The following is a 15,957-nucleotide window of genomic DNA, read 5'->3' on the forward strand; positions in this document are numbered from 1 at the left end:
TAAAGGCGAATTATAATCTTGGTTTTAACAACCAATCAACTTGCCCCCATCTACTCTAGCTTTAGGCATTTCTGCAGTCCACTTCCACCTTCTCACTCAATTACAAAAGGACATTCCTTCAGTTATACACATACTATACACATATGATTTGGGAGGGGCAGGAGCAGTCCTCCCCCCCCCCGCCCACACACACTGATACAGCATTTGAAATGTTTGACTTTGAAAGAGGGAGATGCAGAGATTTTTCTTGGAGGAAAAAGATGAACTTGCAGCTGAAATTGATGGCAGCTGCATACATGGAAGCAGCTGATGTTAGACTGGCTTTTAACGCTTTTTGGTGAGTTTCTGGGACCAGTTTAAACTGGGCAGTTTAAACCAGTTTCACTGGGCAGTGACCATGTGGTGGCTGCTCTAGAAGGGGAGAGGAAGATGGCAAGGCAATACCTGGCCTCCTTTGCCCAACAGGCAGTCCAGCAAGTCTACAGTATCTCCTGAGTGGCAGGGAGGGACTGAGCAGGGGATGAAGGCCGCACCGGTACTGATGTGCTGCCAGCAGGCAAATTTAAGCGGAGAAGTCAGGCTCTTTCCACTCAGATGCCATTTTAAAACAGTCTCATCCATGCTTGGATGAGTGTCTCCTTCAGAGTCAGATTCTTCTTCAGAGGGATCTTCAACATCAAAAACAAAAGGGGAGAGCCAATGTAAGGGATGAGGGAGATAGCCGCTAGGTAGCCTTGTGCTTTGTTCCTGACACTATAATTTTGAGGGGCTGGCTGAACAGGTTGTAAAGAGTGAATAGGCTGAAGATAAATCTAACTGGGGAGTCCATTTCTGGACACTAGATTCTAACCCATCATCTCTCTCTGATGTTCCCTTAGACAGACAAATAGGCAGTCCGCCAGCCGGGAACAACCAGGCACTTAGCTTATCAGCTGGCAGATTGGGCTGTGATGGTGTGAGGTGTCCCTCAACCCAGAAACACAGGGGTTAATTTTGAGACGCTCTAGGGATGAGGCAGCAAGGGAAGGGAAGGGCAGGACTCTCAGATAAACTCCAGGTGGCAGTCAGGCATCCCTAGCTCAGAGCTCAGACACACACACACAAAAAAGAGAAGGAGGAATCAAAGACCAGGCGACAGACTGATCTGAATGCAGCTGCTTCTGTCTGCTCCTGGCTGGTTATTGACAGGCTAGCTGAACTGACTGAATAAACTGAAAATGACTGATTGACTGACTAAAAACTGAAATGAACTTATTGGCGGACTGAAAACTGAAACTGACTTACTGAGTGAAACCTGATCTAACTTACTGACTGGCTGGAGTCCACGCAAATGGTGCTTGAAGCACTAACCACTCGTGCTGCTGTACACAAAAGCTCCATTTATCCTGAGCTCCATTTATCCTGGATGATGAGCCCCCAATTTGATGTGGGGAAAATCCCACCTGTGATCAGTTCAATGAGTGGAGGCCATTTACACCATTTGCTGGAAATTCAGAGAAGAACTTTATTTGTTTTAACGACATGTCGGGCTCTCAAAATGAAGACACACCGGAAAAGGAAGCTACAAGGCTAATATAGTAATACTGATGTCATTAGGCAAAACAACCTCACAGAGCATAGCATCAGTGGCCAATCAGAGAACTAGTTCACAGTTACATTGCATACAGCAACAAAAGAAATAACCACGTGTGCAAAAGAAACAACCCAAATATGGTTATTACATTCATTTCAGCACTTCCATTCATTGCCAACTTCCAATGTGCACGGGCCAGAACCAGCCAAACCTGTTTTTTCTTCATCAGTGTCCACACATCTGGTTGATCTTCCTTGTTCACACTTTTTGACACCCATACCTCCCTTCATGAAAATAGCTCTCATAATAAACAGATTTACTATACATGTGATAGCCTGGGTGTCCCCCAGCAAACACACTTTCTTTTTTTGTGTTTGGGACCCTTGACTGTGGCATGCCAGTGCTTTCCAGAGCAGAGATCATTGCTGGTTTGATACACTAGTTGGGACCAGTCTAGATACTTCATGAAATCCTTCCATACATTTTGTGACACAGGACATTCTTTGGTCACATGATCCATGGTATATTCAGGTGGATCAAGAGCTGTAGGTTTCATTTTACCATTAATTGGCTGTTGACACTTCCTGTCCTTCCCGGTTCTCCATGGGTTCCACACACATGGTGGTGCACTCTCCACCACCACCTCCATAGGTGATAGGGCACGGTTTTCTCCAAGTTTCTATAGGAAAATCCCCTTAAAAAAAAAAAAAAAAGATGGGCTGGTGGGCTGAGCCTTTTCCTTTTCAGTCAGTGGCTCTAAAATGTGTTTCTAAAAGTTGAATTCACAGATAGTCCACTTGATTCCTCATTGTGAAGTGTCCTGTGTGTTTTTCAGAACTTTTGAAGGAATTCCCCACTTCTTTTTTTTAGAAGAGCCACTTCTTGAAGGTATAGTGGTAGCATGGTTTTCATCACCCCATTGAGTTTGTAATAATGCAAACTTCCATCCATCATTTGAATCCTCATGTAGATGTCATTTCTGGGCAAAAACCTCCCAGGTTAGATCTTGATTTTATCTTGTCCATCTCAGGAATCCACAATTCTCTTTTTCGGGTTTGATGCCATCTTGCAAAACACTTTACATAATGTTCTGGATCTGAAGCCCTCCCTAGGACCATCTTTCCACCCTGATGTGGAGGAAAAAATACACTCCTTTGATTTTACATTAAATTTTGTCTTCTACATTGCAGAAGCACACAGTCAGTAAAAGTGAAAGTACTGGTTTCTGGTTTCTGTCAGAAACAAAATGTTTCTGGTTTTCCACATTCCAAAAAGAATTTCTCATTTTTCCTTCTGGCCATTAAGGGATTAAAAGGTGTGAAGTCCTTTTAATGCTCTTTTAAAAAGTCTGCCTGTTCCTCCAATGGGAAAAAAAAAAATTAAAATCAAAGGAATGTTCTTTCCCCTCCATATGAGGGTGGAATTATTGTCCAAGAAGGGGCTTCAGAAGCTTCTTGTAAAGTTCTGGCTTCAAACAATTAAAAAAAAAAATCACCAAAAATCAGAGGAGTGATCCATACCTTTGAAAAAATAACACAGTGTCCTGCCAGTGTGGACTTCATGTGTGCCAGATTTCATAACTCTATTCCCATCCATTCCAGAAATATAAAAGGGGGGCAAAGGGGGCATGCAGTATCACATTTTATGGAATGTGGGGCTTGGTCTAAAGGCAGCATTGGAGGGTTAAGGTGTTCTTTTGGGGTAGGGCCAATGGAGTGGGATCTGGTGGTTTGGCAGGTTCCTGAGTTATCTGATGCTTATCTGTGATGCCCTTAGGTTGAGGAGGCTGCAGAGGTCAGTCCCAATGCTTGGACCTAGAATGAGATTGGCTGCTCCCACAAACTTGAGATCGACTGTGACCTCGGGTTTGAGTTGGTGATTGAGATTGATGTTGATAGGAGATGAAGGGCAGGCTCCTGCAATGATAGTAGTGGCTCCATGACTGTGAGGCTCTGGGATAGGGTGACGGAGAGCTGAAATAAGTAGATCTGGATAAAGCAACATATCTGTTTTTCCAATCCAGATCATAGTGCCTGTGGCGGCAACACTGGCAGTCATCACAGTGGTACCAATCCCCATAATGCTCCGGATCCTGTGGGATATATCAATCCTAGGAGTAAACACCATCCTCACCATCCGAGTAGTCTTCCTCCTTCCAGTCTTCAGTTGGGGAGTGTGAGTCCTCTAATTGCAGCATTCTGACTGCAGCATTCTGACCAGGCTCTTAGAGTCTATGTAAGTGGGAGGAAATGGGATCCAAAGCCCTCCTGGAGTGGGAGCGTCCCATGGTAACTTGGATTCATCTCCACCACCACTGGGGTGTCAATGTGGGGTGAAGTGGGTATGCATTGGCATTTTTTATGGCTTGGGTCATTGTCTTCTTTTTCTTTGGAAGTCAGCCAGCTTGTAATGAGTAGGGATGTGCACAGAACCGGCAGGGGCCAGTTCAAAGGTGAGGTGGGTGGGACATCTTTAAGGGTGGGGGTACACTTACCCCTCCCTCTACTCCCCACCCCACCTGCTGGCGCTCGCTTGAAAATGTGCACACAGACTTTTGAAGTGTAATAACCTATAACAGGTTGTGTACTTAGAGTTCAGGATCTGATATTTGTATATAATTGGATGTATAAAATTATGTATAAAATTTTATTTATACATGTATAAAATTGGGATTGAGTTTTCAAGCATCCCTTTTTTAGATCATTTAGTCATGTTGTGTTTTTTATTCATTTTGTTCAGTATATCATGTGGCTCCTGTTGAGTTTGCCAGGTCCCTAATTTCCTCCTGCAACTTCCAGTCACTGTCAGCGTTTTGATCCGGAGGGCAACAGGACGTCCCCAGTAGCACATTTCCTTTGAGGCCTTGTATTGTCATCCACAGGATTTCTGTGAGGGACTCCTTGGTTTCCTACCTTGTTAGATTCTATCCCTTCTGTAACATACAGTGCTACTCTACCTCCAGGGCACCCCTACCTGTCCGTTCTATAGAGTTTATATCCAGGGTTAACAGTGTCCCACTGGTTCTCACTGTTCAACCATGTTTCTATTATGCCCACTATATCTATTTCTGTGTTAGCAACCAAGCATTCCAGCTTGCCCATCTTGGCTCGGAGCTTCTGGCACTGACATATAAGCACCTATACTCTGAATATCTTCCCTGGTGTCTGCTATCTTTGACCAGCTGGCACAGCCTTCTGTCTGCTCTTTATGTGGTTCTGCTCTGTCCCCTTCTGTTTTATCTGAATCCTTTGCACCCTTTCACTTTAAAGAATAGCATTTGCCGAACCGGATAATGCCCAGCTCTTCTTGGTTATTCCCCAGGCATCATTTTAATAGCTGCTCTGCAACCTGTTTGATATTAAGCGCCAGCAGTCTGGTTCCATCTTGGTTCAAGTGCAGTCCATCCCTTTTGTACAGGCCTTGCTTGCCCCAAAATGTATTCCAGTGCTTAACAAATCTAAACCCCTCCAACGTCTCATCCATGCATCAAAACCCCCCAGCTCTGCCTGTCTTACTGTAGCTGCGCATGAAATAGGTAGCATTTCTGAGAATGCTACCTTGGGGATCCTGGACTTCAAAACACTACCTATCAGCCTAAATTTGGTTTATAGGACCTTCCGGCTACATTTCCCCACATCGTTGGTGCCGATGTGCACCACGACAGCTGTCTCCTCCCCAGCACTGCTTAAGAGTCTGTCTAGAAGCTGCGTGATGTCCGCAACCTTTGCATCAGGCAGTCAAGTCACTGTGTGGTCAACACGCAGGTCACAAACCCATCTCTCTATACTTCTAATGATTAAATTGCCCACTTCAAGGAAGCTCCCACCCACCTGAAGGAGTCTCCCCTGTGTGAGAGGATATGGGCTCATCTTCCACGGAAGGGGTCCCTTCTAAAGGAACATTTCCATCTTCCTCAGACCAGTGTCCTCCTTGCCCAAGACCTTCATTCTCCCTGACAGCAGAAGAGCTACCAGCCCTGGAGTGGGATGCCTCTACCACATCCTTGAAGATCTCGTCCACATGCCTCTCTGTCTCTCTGAGCTTCTCCAGATCTGCCACCTTGGTCTCAAGGGAACAAACTTGTTCCCTGAGAGCCAGGAGCTCCTTGCACTGAGCACACACTCATGACTTCCGCCCATGGAGCAAATAGTCATTCATGCAACACTCTGTGCAATACACTGGGAAGTGACCCCTCTCTTGCTGGCTTTCTAGCTTCATACTGGGTTTTTTTTTTTGCCGTTTACGGTATTTAGAGATCATTTATTAGGATAGGTAACTGGTGTTATAGTCTGCTATTTAACTGTCTAAACAGCTTTTCTCAATGATATGAGGGAGGGATTTGTACTTATATCTTCTCCACTGGGCTCCTTTGTGATCCCCGGGGTTTGTTCCAGGCTCCCCCGCACACTTCCTGCTAAACTCCTGCAAAACTCCGTCTTGTTTGCTATCGCTGTTCTCTATGCTCTGTTTGCTATGTTCTCGGGCCTTCATTTGCTGGTCAATGACCGAATAAACTTATAACTAACTTCTCGGGCCTTCACCTCTTATGTAGTGGGTAGGCTTCCAACTGAGACATAGGATGTGTCTCAAAGGAATGTGGGGCCTCCCCCAGCCCTAGCTGACTCCACCCCTTCCTAAAACACAGGAGTTCGCTAGCTCTGGCAAATGCTAGCCCTGGCAAATAACACACACACAGACTAGGACTTATCCCTTACAGAGAAATCAGCCCCTCAAAATCTCCCCTCCTCCTGTTAGTTAGTTTAAAGGGGGGGGGGGGAAGGGGGGATGTTGTTTATTAGAAAAACTTGCTCACCTCCTGAAGCTGCTCCTGCTCTTCCCAGAGTAGGCTTCAAACTAGAAACCCCTATCTTATCCCTACGCCTAATCCTACCTTATGGAAACCCCTACCTTATCCACATGGACCCATTTCACTGCATTACTGATAAGAAGAGAACTACCAACGTTGTTTTTAGCATATATAAGTTAAAGACCTGTAGGAATTGTGGGGGAAGGAAATATATTATTGATAAATTACACACACACACACACACACACACACACACACACACACACCTCACCCAAATTGTAAGAGTACTGAGCTCTGGGACTAGATGTGTAACTTCCTTCCCACCTATCCTCGGGATTTACATTCTCCAACCATAATTTGTCACCCTCCAGGTGACAAGGGCCATTTTTCCAGATTGCCATGTTGTGTGTGTGTGTGTGTGTGTGTGTGTGTGTGTGTGTGTATGTGTGTATGTGTGTGTCCATGTGTGTAGCTTACCAACCTCTTCTTTGTCCTTGGATAGTAGTTTCCCACAGGAGAGGAAGTCTTCATATGTGGCAAAAGGAATGACAGGCTCCGGCAGCTCTCGAAGGTAAAGTTTCAAGAGGGAGGCTACTGTGTGAACATCAGTGTTTCTGCAAAAAGACAAGGAAGGAAAGGAACAGGTTCAGCAGCTTGCAGAAAAGCCTGCTCAGAAACTCTGCAGCTGCCCCCAACAAAGATTGGAGGGCTGTGCTGTTGTACCTCAGACATAGTCTAAAAAGAAACGTACGGCATTTTTAAAAGATACACCTGGATTTAAAGGATTGAATCAAGGTGGAGCTACAATAGAGTGAACAAGTTCAAAGAACCTGTTGCAGCCTTCATCTGAGAACCACTGAGAATTTGGGAGGAGCCTCTGAGCTCCTCCTCCTGACCCCCTCTCGTCACCTGCTGCCACCACCCTGCCAGCCCCCTTCTTCTGGCTGCTTGCCCAGCTCCTGGCTGATGGAAGGAAGATGGGTGGAGCTGGACGAGAGGCCAAAGGAGGTAGCTGACGAGTCTGGTGGTGGTGGCAGCAGCAGGAGCCCCAGTCCAGAAGAGGAATGAGTAAGATGTGTGTATGCATGTGAGCACGTGTGTCAACTCTGGATGGCGCCACCACAAGCGGGGAGCCCATCCATATACACTATGTGAACATGGGCTCACTCTTCCCTCATTATGCCTCATGGAATGAATATGGATATGCACAGAATGTAATGATGTTCAAAGGATGCAGGGAAGTGTTCCTATTCTTTCTACTGCATATACGTTTAAAACAAAAATCTTCAAAGCACCATGAGCAGGTTGCATCTCAGTGAAAGAAAGAAGTTGTTTAACCCTTCCCACTGCTGTCTTTTTTCAGCTTAAAATAACTTCCCTCAAGATTTTTTTTCTCACTAGCAAGCAGAGCCTTTGTGGGGAAGGAGCAAGGAGGCAATTGCTTCAGGCCTCACACATGGGTGGGTGAGGGGAGTGCATTTTGTTCACGATATCCAGAGTAACTTTTTTAAAAACTGAAGAAGAGGCCAGAGAGAGAGAGAGAGAGAGAGTGTTCTCAAGTGGAAACCACATATTCAGATTAAAAATACAAATCAATTTATCCCGATGAAGAAAGTGACTTCAGGCTAATTGCAAGAAATAAGTTCAGAGTGGAAACTTACAATACTATCTTAGACAAACTTCACATTGAACTGGAGAAACACTCCTTTGCTTCACAGATTTATTTGGTTTCCTAATGAGACTGGATCAGGCTTCCTAAAGCCACGATACTCTGGAGAGGGATGCTGATGCTCTAGTGAGAGCTTACCCCAAAGATCTCAACATTTCTCCCTCCTCTGAACTAAAACATTTCATTCACTTCTTAGATAATGCAGATAGATGGGATGAATCTAAGACTATACATAATGGCTGACCTACTGAACTGTGAGCTGCACAATCCAGCATGATGCAGGCTCGCTGCTTGCATGTGACTCTTCAGTCTGTCACCAATGCTAACGCAGGCAGGGGAGGCTCCTGCCTGCACTAACATCTTTGCATTTGTTTATAAAACAGGAAAAATGGATCCCATTTGCAAGAGTCATATACTTTGCAAGTGAAACCAATAGTAGATCTTTGTCTTTCAATAATAACATCGTAACATATTGTTGCGTTAATTCTGATGTCAGTATAGATGATTTTTTGAAAATATTGTATGCATATCTAGGATTTTTTTTTTCAAACTGAGAAAACTATTATACCGACACAGGGAGCAGTGAGAAGAAAGGGGCTGTTTCTTTGGGGGGGGGGGTGTTTTCAAATGAACATTTTGCCTCTGGTCCTCTCAAAGTTGTAAAAAAGTCCTGCTGGCAGGGCCTTTTTACAACTCTGAGAGGAGAAGCAGCAAAATTAAGGTTGGCTCAAAGGGCTAACCTGAGACTGCCAAGCAGGAGCGTCTCAATTTAAGGGTGGCTGGAATCTGGATAGAGGAGAGAGGGAAGAGAGAAGAGCTATGAAGTGAACAGCCTGCCCTCTTGTCCTTTGCAGGAAATGCCTCTGATCTAAAACTGATCTAAGCTATGGTTATTTTTTCCAGATTAGGGAGGAAAAAGAGGGGTAGCTACCACATAGGATCTAGAAAAAAAGTCTATATGCTGAAGGAAGTTTTGTGTTCTCCCCTCATATGCAAAAACAAAAAACCCACATCCCTAAGTGATGCCAAGTGAGAGAAGAGACTTGGAGAGAATACTGCATCTCACATATTCTGTAGTGTACAATTTCTCAGGGCAGAATATGAACAGGGGCAATTCTGAGGAATTTCTACTGAACTATTGGATTTACTTTGAAATTCCCATGAAGGTCTTTTACTTTAACATAGCATCTGACTTTCCAGAAATGGAAATGAAAAGAAGGAAAAGAAAATGGGGAAGGGGAAAAAACAACATCACAATAGCAGCCAGCCACCATTGAGGTGAACAGAAAGAATGGAGACTTCTTGGGTTGTTGCTTGCATTCCATAAAAGGGCAAAAAATAATCCACAAGTGACTATTTAATTGCCCACACTATTTAATTGTCCCAACGCCCACCCCTCAAACACCATCTGCCTTTGTATAGCTAATGTGTTCAATTAAGGCAGGCAGTCCTTAATTGAGATTTTCAATACAAACCACAAATCCACGTTTGCTACCAAAGAATCTATACTCAGAACATCTCAGAAACAACAGAACTCTGTACCCCATGGGTTAGAAACCCAGGGGTGTGGTTGGCACCATATGTGCACTACACCACCACTCGCTCTTGGCCACTCGCTCTTGGCCACCAGCACTCCCCAAGTACAGTTATGGGGCTGCTGAAATCTCCATTATGCCTTATGAGGGAAAACCTTAAAGACGCTTAAACTTCAATGAATCACCCCTCTGCCCAAATCCTTTGAAAAAATTCTGGTAGCTTCCTTGCCCCCCTTGGGCACTACCACCAACCCCACATGGCTCTAGGCCACCCCTTTCCCCCTGATGTGAAGCGATACACCTCCATTATACCTTATTGGGGAAAACCTTAATGACGCGTAAACTTCAACAATTCATCAAAAATCAACCCTTTGCCCAATCCCTCTGCAATTTGGGTGGTAGTCTCCACCCATTAGGCACTATCACCCCACCCCACTCTTTTTGCCCTGGGACCCATTTTCTTGATTCGAATCAATTCAGATTCGGATTAATATGGATCCGAATCAAATCTGGGGTGATTCGGATGGGTCAGATCCAAAAACGAATTGGGGGTTTTTCAATTTGGATGCAAATCAAAACACCAAAAATCCAAATTGCACACCCCTAGTTGATGGGATCTGAGCTGTCGGTGACTGACCAGGAGAGGAATCTTGGGGTCATGGAGGACAGCTTGTTGCAAGTGCCAACTCAATGTGTGGCATCTGTGAAAAAGGCCAATTCCATGCTACGGATCATTAGGAAGGGGATTGAAAATAAAACTGCTAATATTATAATGCCCTTATACAAAACTATGGTGCAGCCACACCTGGAGAACTGCGTACAATTCTGGTCGCCACATCTAAAAAAGCACTTTGTAGAACTGGAAAAGCTGCAGAAGAGGGCAACCAAGATGATCAGGGGTCTAGATAGAGCACCTCTCTTTGAGGCAAGGCTACAACACCTGGTGCTATTTAGTTTAGTAAAAAGACGACTGCGGGGAGACATGATAGAGGTCTATAAAATCATTCATGGTGTGGAGAAAGTGGAAAGAAAGAAATTCTTCTCCCTCTCACATAACACTAGAACCAGGGGTCATCCCATGAAATTGATTGCAAGGAAATTTAGGATCAAGAAACGGAGGTACTTTTTCATACAATGCATAATCAACTTGTGGAATTCTCTGCCACAAGATGTGGTGACAGCCAACAACCTGGATGCTTTAAGCGGGGTTTGGATAACTTCATAGTGTTGTGGCCACCCTGACTACCACATTAGACCCAGAGTTACCAATCCAAAATGATGTGAAATCTAGGCCTTTGTCTGATTCCACTTTATTAAGAAATCAGTTAATGCCTGAACTCAGATGAACTGACCAGTACATGACACCCAGTTCTCATGACTTGCCCTTGGGACAGATGGTAATTGCTTTGTCATGGTAGAGGCAATCCAGCATTGTTTCTCAATACTTGTGAAACATGTAATCAAGAGACACAATGGCCAGGCTTGCTTTCCTGTCTCACACATATCCAAATGCTATCACTATGGAATGCCTTTACAGATGCATGTTAGGAAGATTTAACTCGCTCTCAGGTAATGTCTCTGGGCGGTTGGGGGGGGGGAGGTAGGAGCTGAGCTAGCATTTCCTCTTACAGAAAGTTTACACTAGTCATTGGTCATTGCTTTGCTATCTAGTGAATTGTCTTGAAAAGACAGGGGATAATCCTGTATTTCTCTGAGGAGATATTCACAATGTAGAATTAGAAGCATTGTTTATATCCTCTTGCTGTTTTTAGAATTACACCCTAAGTAGATGTACACAAAAGAAAATGATTTAATTGCTGTCTCACACATATAGCCTTGATTCTTCTTTCCTAACACCTTTGACGTTTAACATTCTTTTAACATAAATATGCTGCTTCTACAGCCTTGGCTTTCCCTTCCCCCCTTTCTCCTCCTTTTACTAACTCCTGATTCCCAACCATCCCATTCCTGTGCCTTCCTTAACCCCACCCCCTTTCCATCTATATCTGAATTGTGTTAGGTTTTAGGAAGATTTAATACTGACCCTACATGCATCCACACACATGTGATAGTTAGGAACACTGGGTTGATGTCGTTACTAGCTATAATTGAAATATTAGTAGTAGTTTTGATTGTTCTGTTTTCTGCTCAGTTAGGTTGATGCTGTTGCTCTTTTATACTCAATAAAGCCCATTGAATTGTTAGAGAGTGTTTTGGTCATCTTTCTACTTTTGTTCCCAGACTATACATGGTCACTATACAAAGAACTGGTCACTTTGTGACACTGGTGAAACAAGCCTCATTTCATATGCTAGCTCCATAGCATATCTAGTGTACAAATCAGGCTTGGCTCACAACAATGGAGGAGAGGTCTATCAATGGCTACTAGTCGGAGGGCTATAGATCACCTCCAGTCTCAAAGGCAGGATGCCTCTGAGTACCAGTTGCAGGGGAGTAACAGCAGGGGAAAGGGCATGACCTCAACTCCTGCCTGTGGCCTCCAGCGGCATCTGGTGGGCCACTGTGTGAAACAGGATGCTGGACTAGATGGGCCTTGGGCCTGATCCTGCAGGGCTGTTCTTATGTGTTGCTTTAGATTTATTATGCAGTTTGTGATGTATCAATCTTAGCTAAGCTGAGATTATCTCTTACTTCAGACATTTACCTTTAACTCTCCCAGTGCAATGAGAGAGAAAGAAGGTACAGCTCCTCCTGTGCATTCCAATTCTGATCCTGTGGTTCTCCTCTCCCACACCTGCTGTGAGGCTCACCTGAACGCCTGCTTTTCTCATCTTTGTTAGAGACAGTATTCCCATTCTCCTCACTTTGCTTTACTTTCTTAACGCAGTTTGTCCCAATTGCTGAGGGAGAGTCATGGACAACAGGATCCCAGAAGGAATGGCCATGAGAAGCCTGCATTCTTTTCCTTTGCACTGGGAAATGTAAAGATATCCAGGGCAAGAAATGGTGATTCTATTCCTAAACCAGTACAAAAGGGTGGGATGAGATACCCTAGTTGAGACACTTGGGACACTTAGTTCACCTGTCAAACAGAGGCTTCTCCCCACAATCAAAAGAATGCTGCAGGTCTTTCACCAGGCTGGCTTGCCCAGGCATGCGGAAGAGCCCTTCCTCAGTGAGGCCATGCTCCCGAATAAAATCCACACATTGTTCCACTAGAAGTGGAGCCAGGTGCTGCCCACACTTTTCATGTTGGACGGTGTCTTCCAAGCGTTGCCCAAAGATCCCTGCCAATAGAAGAAGCCAAGCATTATCTTTGGTTGCCCACAGGCCAGGTTTGGAAAGGCCAGGAAGTGGGAGCAAGTCAGACTGTATCAAAGGAAAGAAGAAATTGCCACATGAATCTATTTTGGCCCTTAACATCCCTCCATGTTGTTTGGGGAACTAGCAGCACATAGTCTGGGTGTAATTTGGTTTAGAGGAATCATTGCAAAGTATGGGTTATATAAATCTCCTCTCAAACTTTACTCTCCTCCCCCTTAGCTGTCCAATAGAAACAAGCAGTTGTGATGCCAGTGCTTTTCCAAATAAACTCGTTCTTTTTTCTATGGTCCTTTCAGTCTGCAACATTTGTAACACTTGGTATTTTGTTGCACAAGGTCAAGTATTCTCCAGTTGATCAAGACTATTTAACTAGCTAGATCACTTGACTGTGCTGCAGGTGGAAGATGTTCCTGGTAGTGTTCATCTATGTTCTGGTATCCATCCCATCTCTGAGTCTCTGACTCAGCCCAGCCCAACTTTCTCCACCTCACAAAATATTATAGCCCTATAGCACTTCAATTGCTTTCATTATTATCCTTTTAATTGTTTATAGTTTGGGTGCTGCTCTCAAAATGAGTTGCCTGAATATCTGCTAATTGGGCAAAGAGGCAGATTTTAAATCGGTGGCTCTCAAATTAGCAGAGGGAGAGCAACTGTCCCTAGTCAACTCCAGCATAGCATCTCTCCAGTGACTGCTGCTTGTGTCTTCCTTGTGTTTCTTTTTATACTGTGAGCCTTTTTAGGACAGGGGGCTTTTTTCTCATTCCTCTTGCTTTGACTGTCATTTTAAATTTTTTGGTTATATAAATATTTTTAATAATGTTCGAAGAAGTGAGGTAGGAAATACTATGAAAAGAAGAGTTTTGGTTTCAACTTCTCAGTTGAGAGGGAGTCATGAACAATGTCATACTTTTCTCTATAATTGCTATTCCTTATTCAAACTCTTTTTACATAGCATCCAGACAATACAGTTATCATCCAACTGCATGCCAATATTTTCTGAATTGTTCTCCCATGCTTTTTCCAACCTCATTTGTAGTATTTATTTTTTAAAAAACTCAACACAATTCCAATGCAAGTTTATCTAGTGTAGACAGGAAAGGTGCTATTGAAACTTGTCAAAATGCTAGTTGCTTCTTTCCCAATCATTCCATATTAGCAACATTAGCAATTGCCTATTTTCCCCATCTTTTCCAGGAGATGATTAGCACTGCAGCCTTCAATTAGCATGCACATCTTCCTCTTCCCCACCCAGTGCCCTCATGGTGTCCTGCCCCAACATTGCAATTTGAGTCAGCCTCCTAATGAAGGTAGTTAAGGCAGCTTCCTTAGACAGTGGATTGATCTCTGCAGTGCCTACCTCCACAGACTTGCTGCTAGCCACTTACAGCCCCCCCCCCCCGGGTCCCAGGCCCTCTTCCTCACCAGCAGCAGGCTTGCATGCCCACCTTTATCTTCCTTCTTGTCTCAGTTGACCCACTCTGCCTTTTCAAAAGGCAGAGAAATTGAAAGAGCAGGAAGTGATTCAGGTCCCTTCCTGCTGCTCCAACTTCCCTGCCCTCTGTCTTCTGAACGGGCAAGTCAGAACAACTTGAGATGAAGAAGAGGAGAACAGTGGCCGGCATGTGCACATGCAGTCATCCCAAGTGCAGGAATCAACTGTCTGCCTTGGACTTGTACCACAGAGCTCTTTACTGTTGTTGATCCAGGTACTTGGAAAAGGACAGAGAGGTATGGCAAAGGCCAGTGGTAATTGTAGTTCTGCATGCGGCCTCTTGCTCACTCTTCTGTTGGTTTTGTAATGCTGTTAGGCAGAGGTGTATCTAGAGGAAATAGTGCCTAGGGCAAGCACTGAAATTGCACCCCCTGTCCAAACATCTGTCACCCATCTTTCAGATAACTTTACCATAATATCAGCTGAAAAATACAAGTCAAGCTCATTAATCTTTTAATATTTTTAAAACTATTTATCAGTGGATGTAGCCAGACCAAAAAATGCTGGAAAACTACAAATTTCAGTATGCTGAAATACCCAAATATTATGTGGAGGTGTACTTGGAAAACTAAACAGAAGTGCCTGTCTAATTCTCTACTATGCATTGTAGCATCACTATTACATAAGTTTTAAAAATAAATGGAGAATTTGACTTTTCCCAGATACTCTGAAAATAATTAAAGGATATGCAGAGTAAACTGTGTCACTGCTTGGAATATATTCTAGTCTTTCAGAAAGACAGTTAAAATGAGAGAAAGAGAGCAAGAAACTCCCAGTGGGCCTTAATACTAAGGATTTCACACTAATTCAAAGACAAACCCACCATTAATAGCCATATTATTAAGTCATCACATTTAACTCACTTATCACAAGAAGCAAAGTAAGAGCAAATGAATACAATCCTAGCTCACAAGCTTTAGCTCAATATTGACAAGCCCTGATTCTCTGTACATAGTGCCAAACTGCATATGTGAATATGTGTACAGTGTTATATATAAATATATAAAATTATTTATATATATATATATATATATATATATATATATATATATATATATATATATAATTACCTGTAGCACCTTTTGGGCCGCAGGGGGTGTCTGCAAAGGTTCCCCCTCCCTCCGCTGGCCTGTAGGGCTTCACAGGGACCATTTGAGCATGTGCGGTGGCCATTTAAATTTTTTTTTTTAAATGGCCACTGAAAACAAAATGGCCACTGCACATGCTCAAATGGCCTCTGCGAGGCCTGGCATGGCCTAGGGCCTCACAGAGGCCATTTGAGCATGTGCAGTGGCCATTTTGTTTTTGGTGGCAATTTTAAAAAACATTTTAATTTTAAAAAATGATGCCCCCCTTCAAGTGGCGCCCGGGGCACGTGCCCTGCCTGCCCTACCATAGATACGCCCCTGCTGTTAGGGGTTCAGAGGAAGGAAAGGCAGAAATAACACATAGAGCATGTGATTCTATCCCTCAACCTACCTGGACAGAAATTGAACAAGGAAGAGGAAGTTTCTTCCTTTCCCACCTACTTCTCTCTTTTCCTAAGTTTCTCTTTTTGTTTCTCCCCACATACTCATTTCCTTGTTCTCTCTC

At 43.9% G+C, this 15,957-nt stretch overlaps 1 protein-coding gene across 2 annotated transcripts in view; it reads right to left on the reverse strand.

Moving 5' to 3' along the window:
- Nucleotides 1–15,957, reverse strand: part of ARHGAP22 (Rho GTPase activating protein 22) — a 95,231-nt gene that overhangs the window by 37,390 nt on the left and 41,884 nt on the right. Inside the window, exons 4-5 of one of the 2 annotated variants that reach the window (XM_053305944.1) lie at nucleotides 12,628–12,832; nucleotides 6,862–6,994 (exon numbers count right to left, since the gene is read on the reverse strand). In XM_053305944.1, coding sequence (XP_053161919.1) covers nucleotides 6,862–6,994; nucleotides 12,628–12,832 — 338 coding nt within the window. Of the gene's footprint in view, nucleotides 1–6,861; nucleotides 6,995–12,627; nucleotides 12,836–15,957 lie in introns of both variants that reach the window. The other variant, XM_053305945.1, reaches the window with a different exon arrangement.

The sequence above is a fragment of the Hemicordylus capensis genome, chromosome 3 (assembly GCF_027244095.1).
Source record: "Hemicordylus capensis ecotype Gifberg chromosome 3, rHemCap1.1.pri, whole genome shotgun sequence".
In the NCBI taxonomy this organism is placed as follows: domain Eukaryota; kingdom Metazoa; phylum Chordata; class Lepidosauria; order Squamata; family Cordylidae; genus Hemicordylus; species Hemicordylus capensis.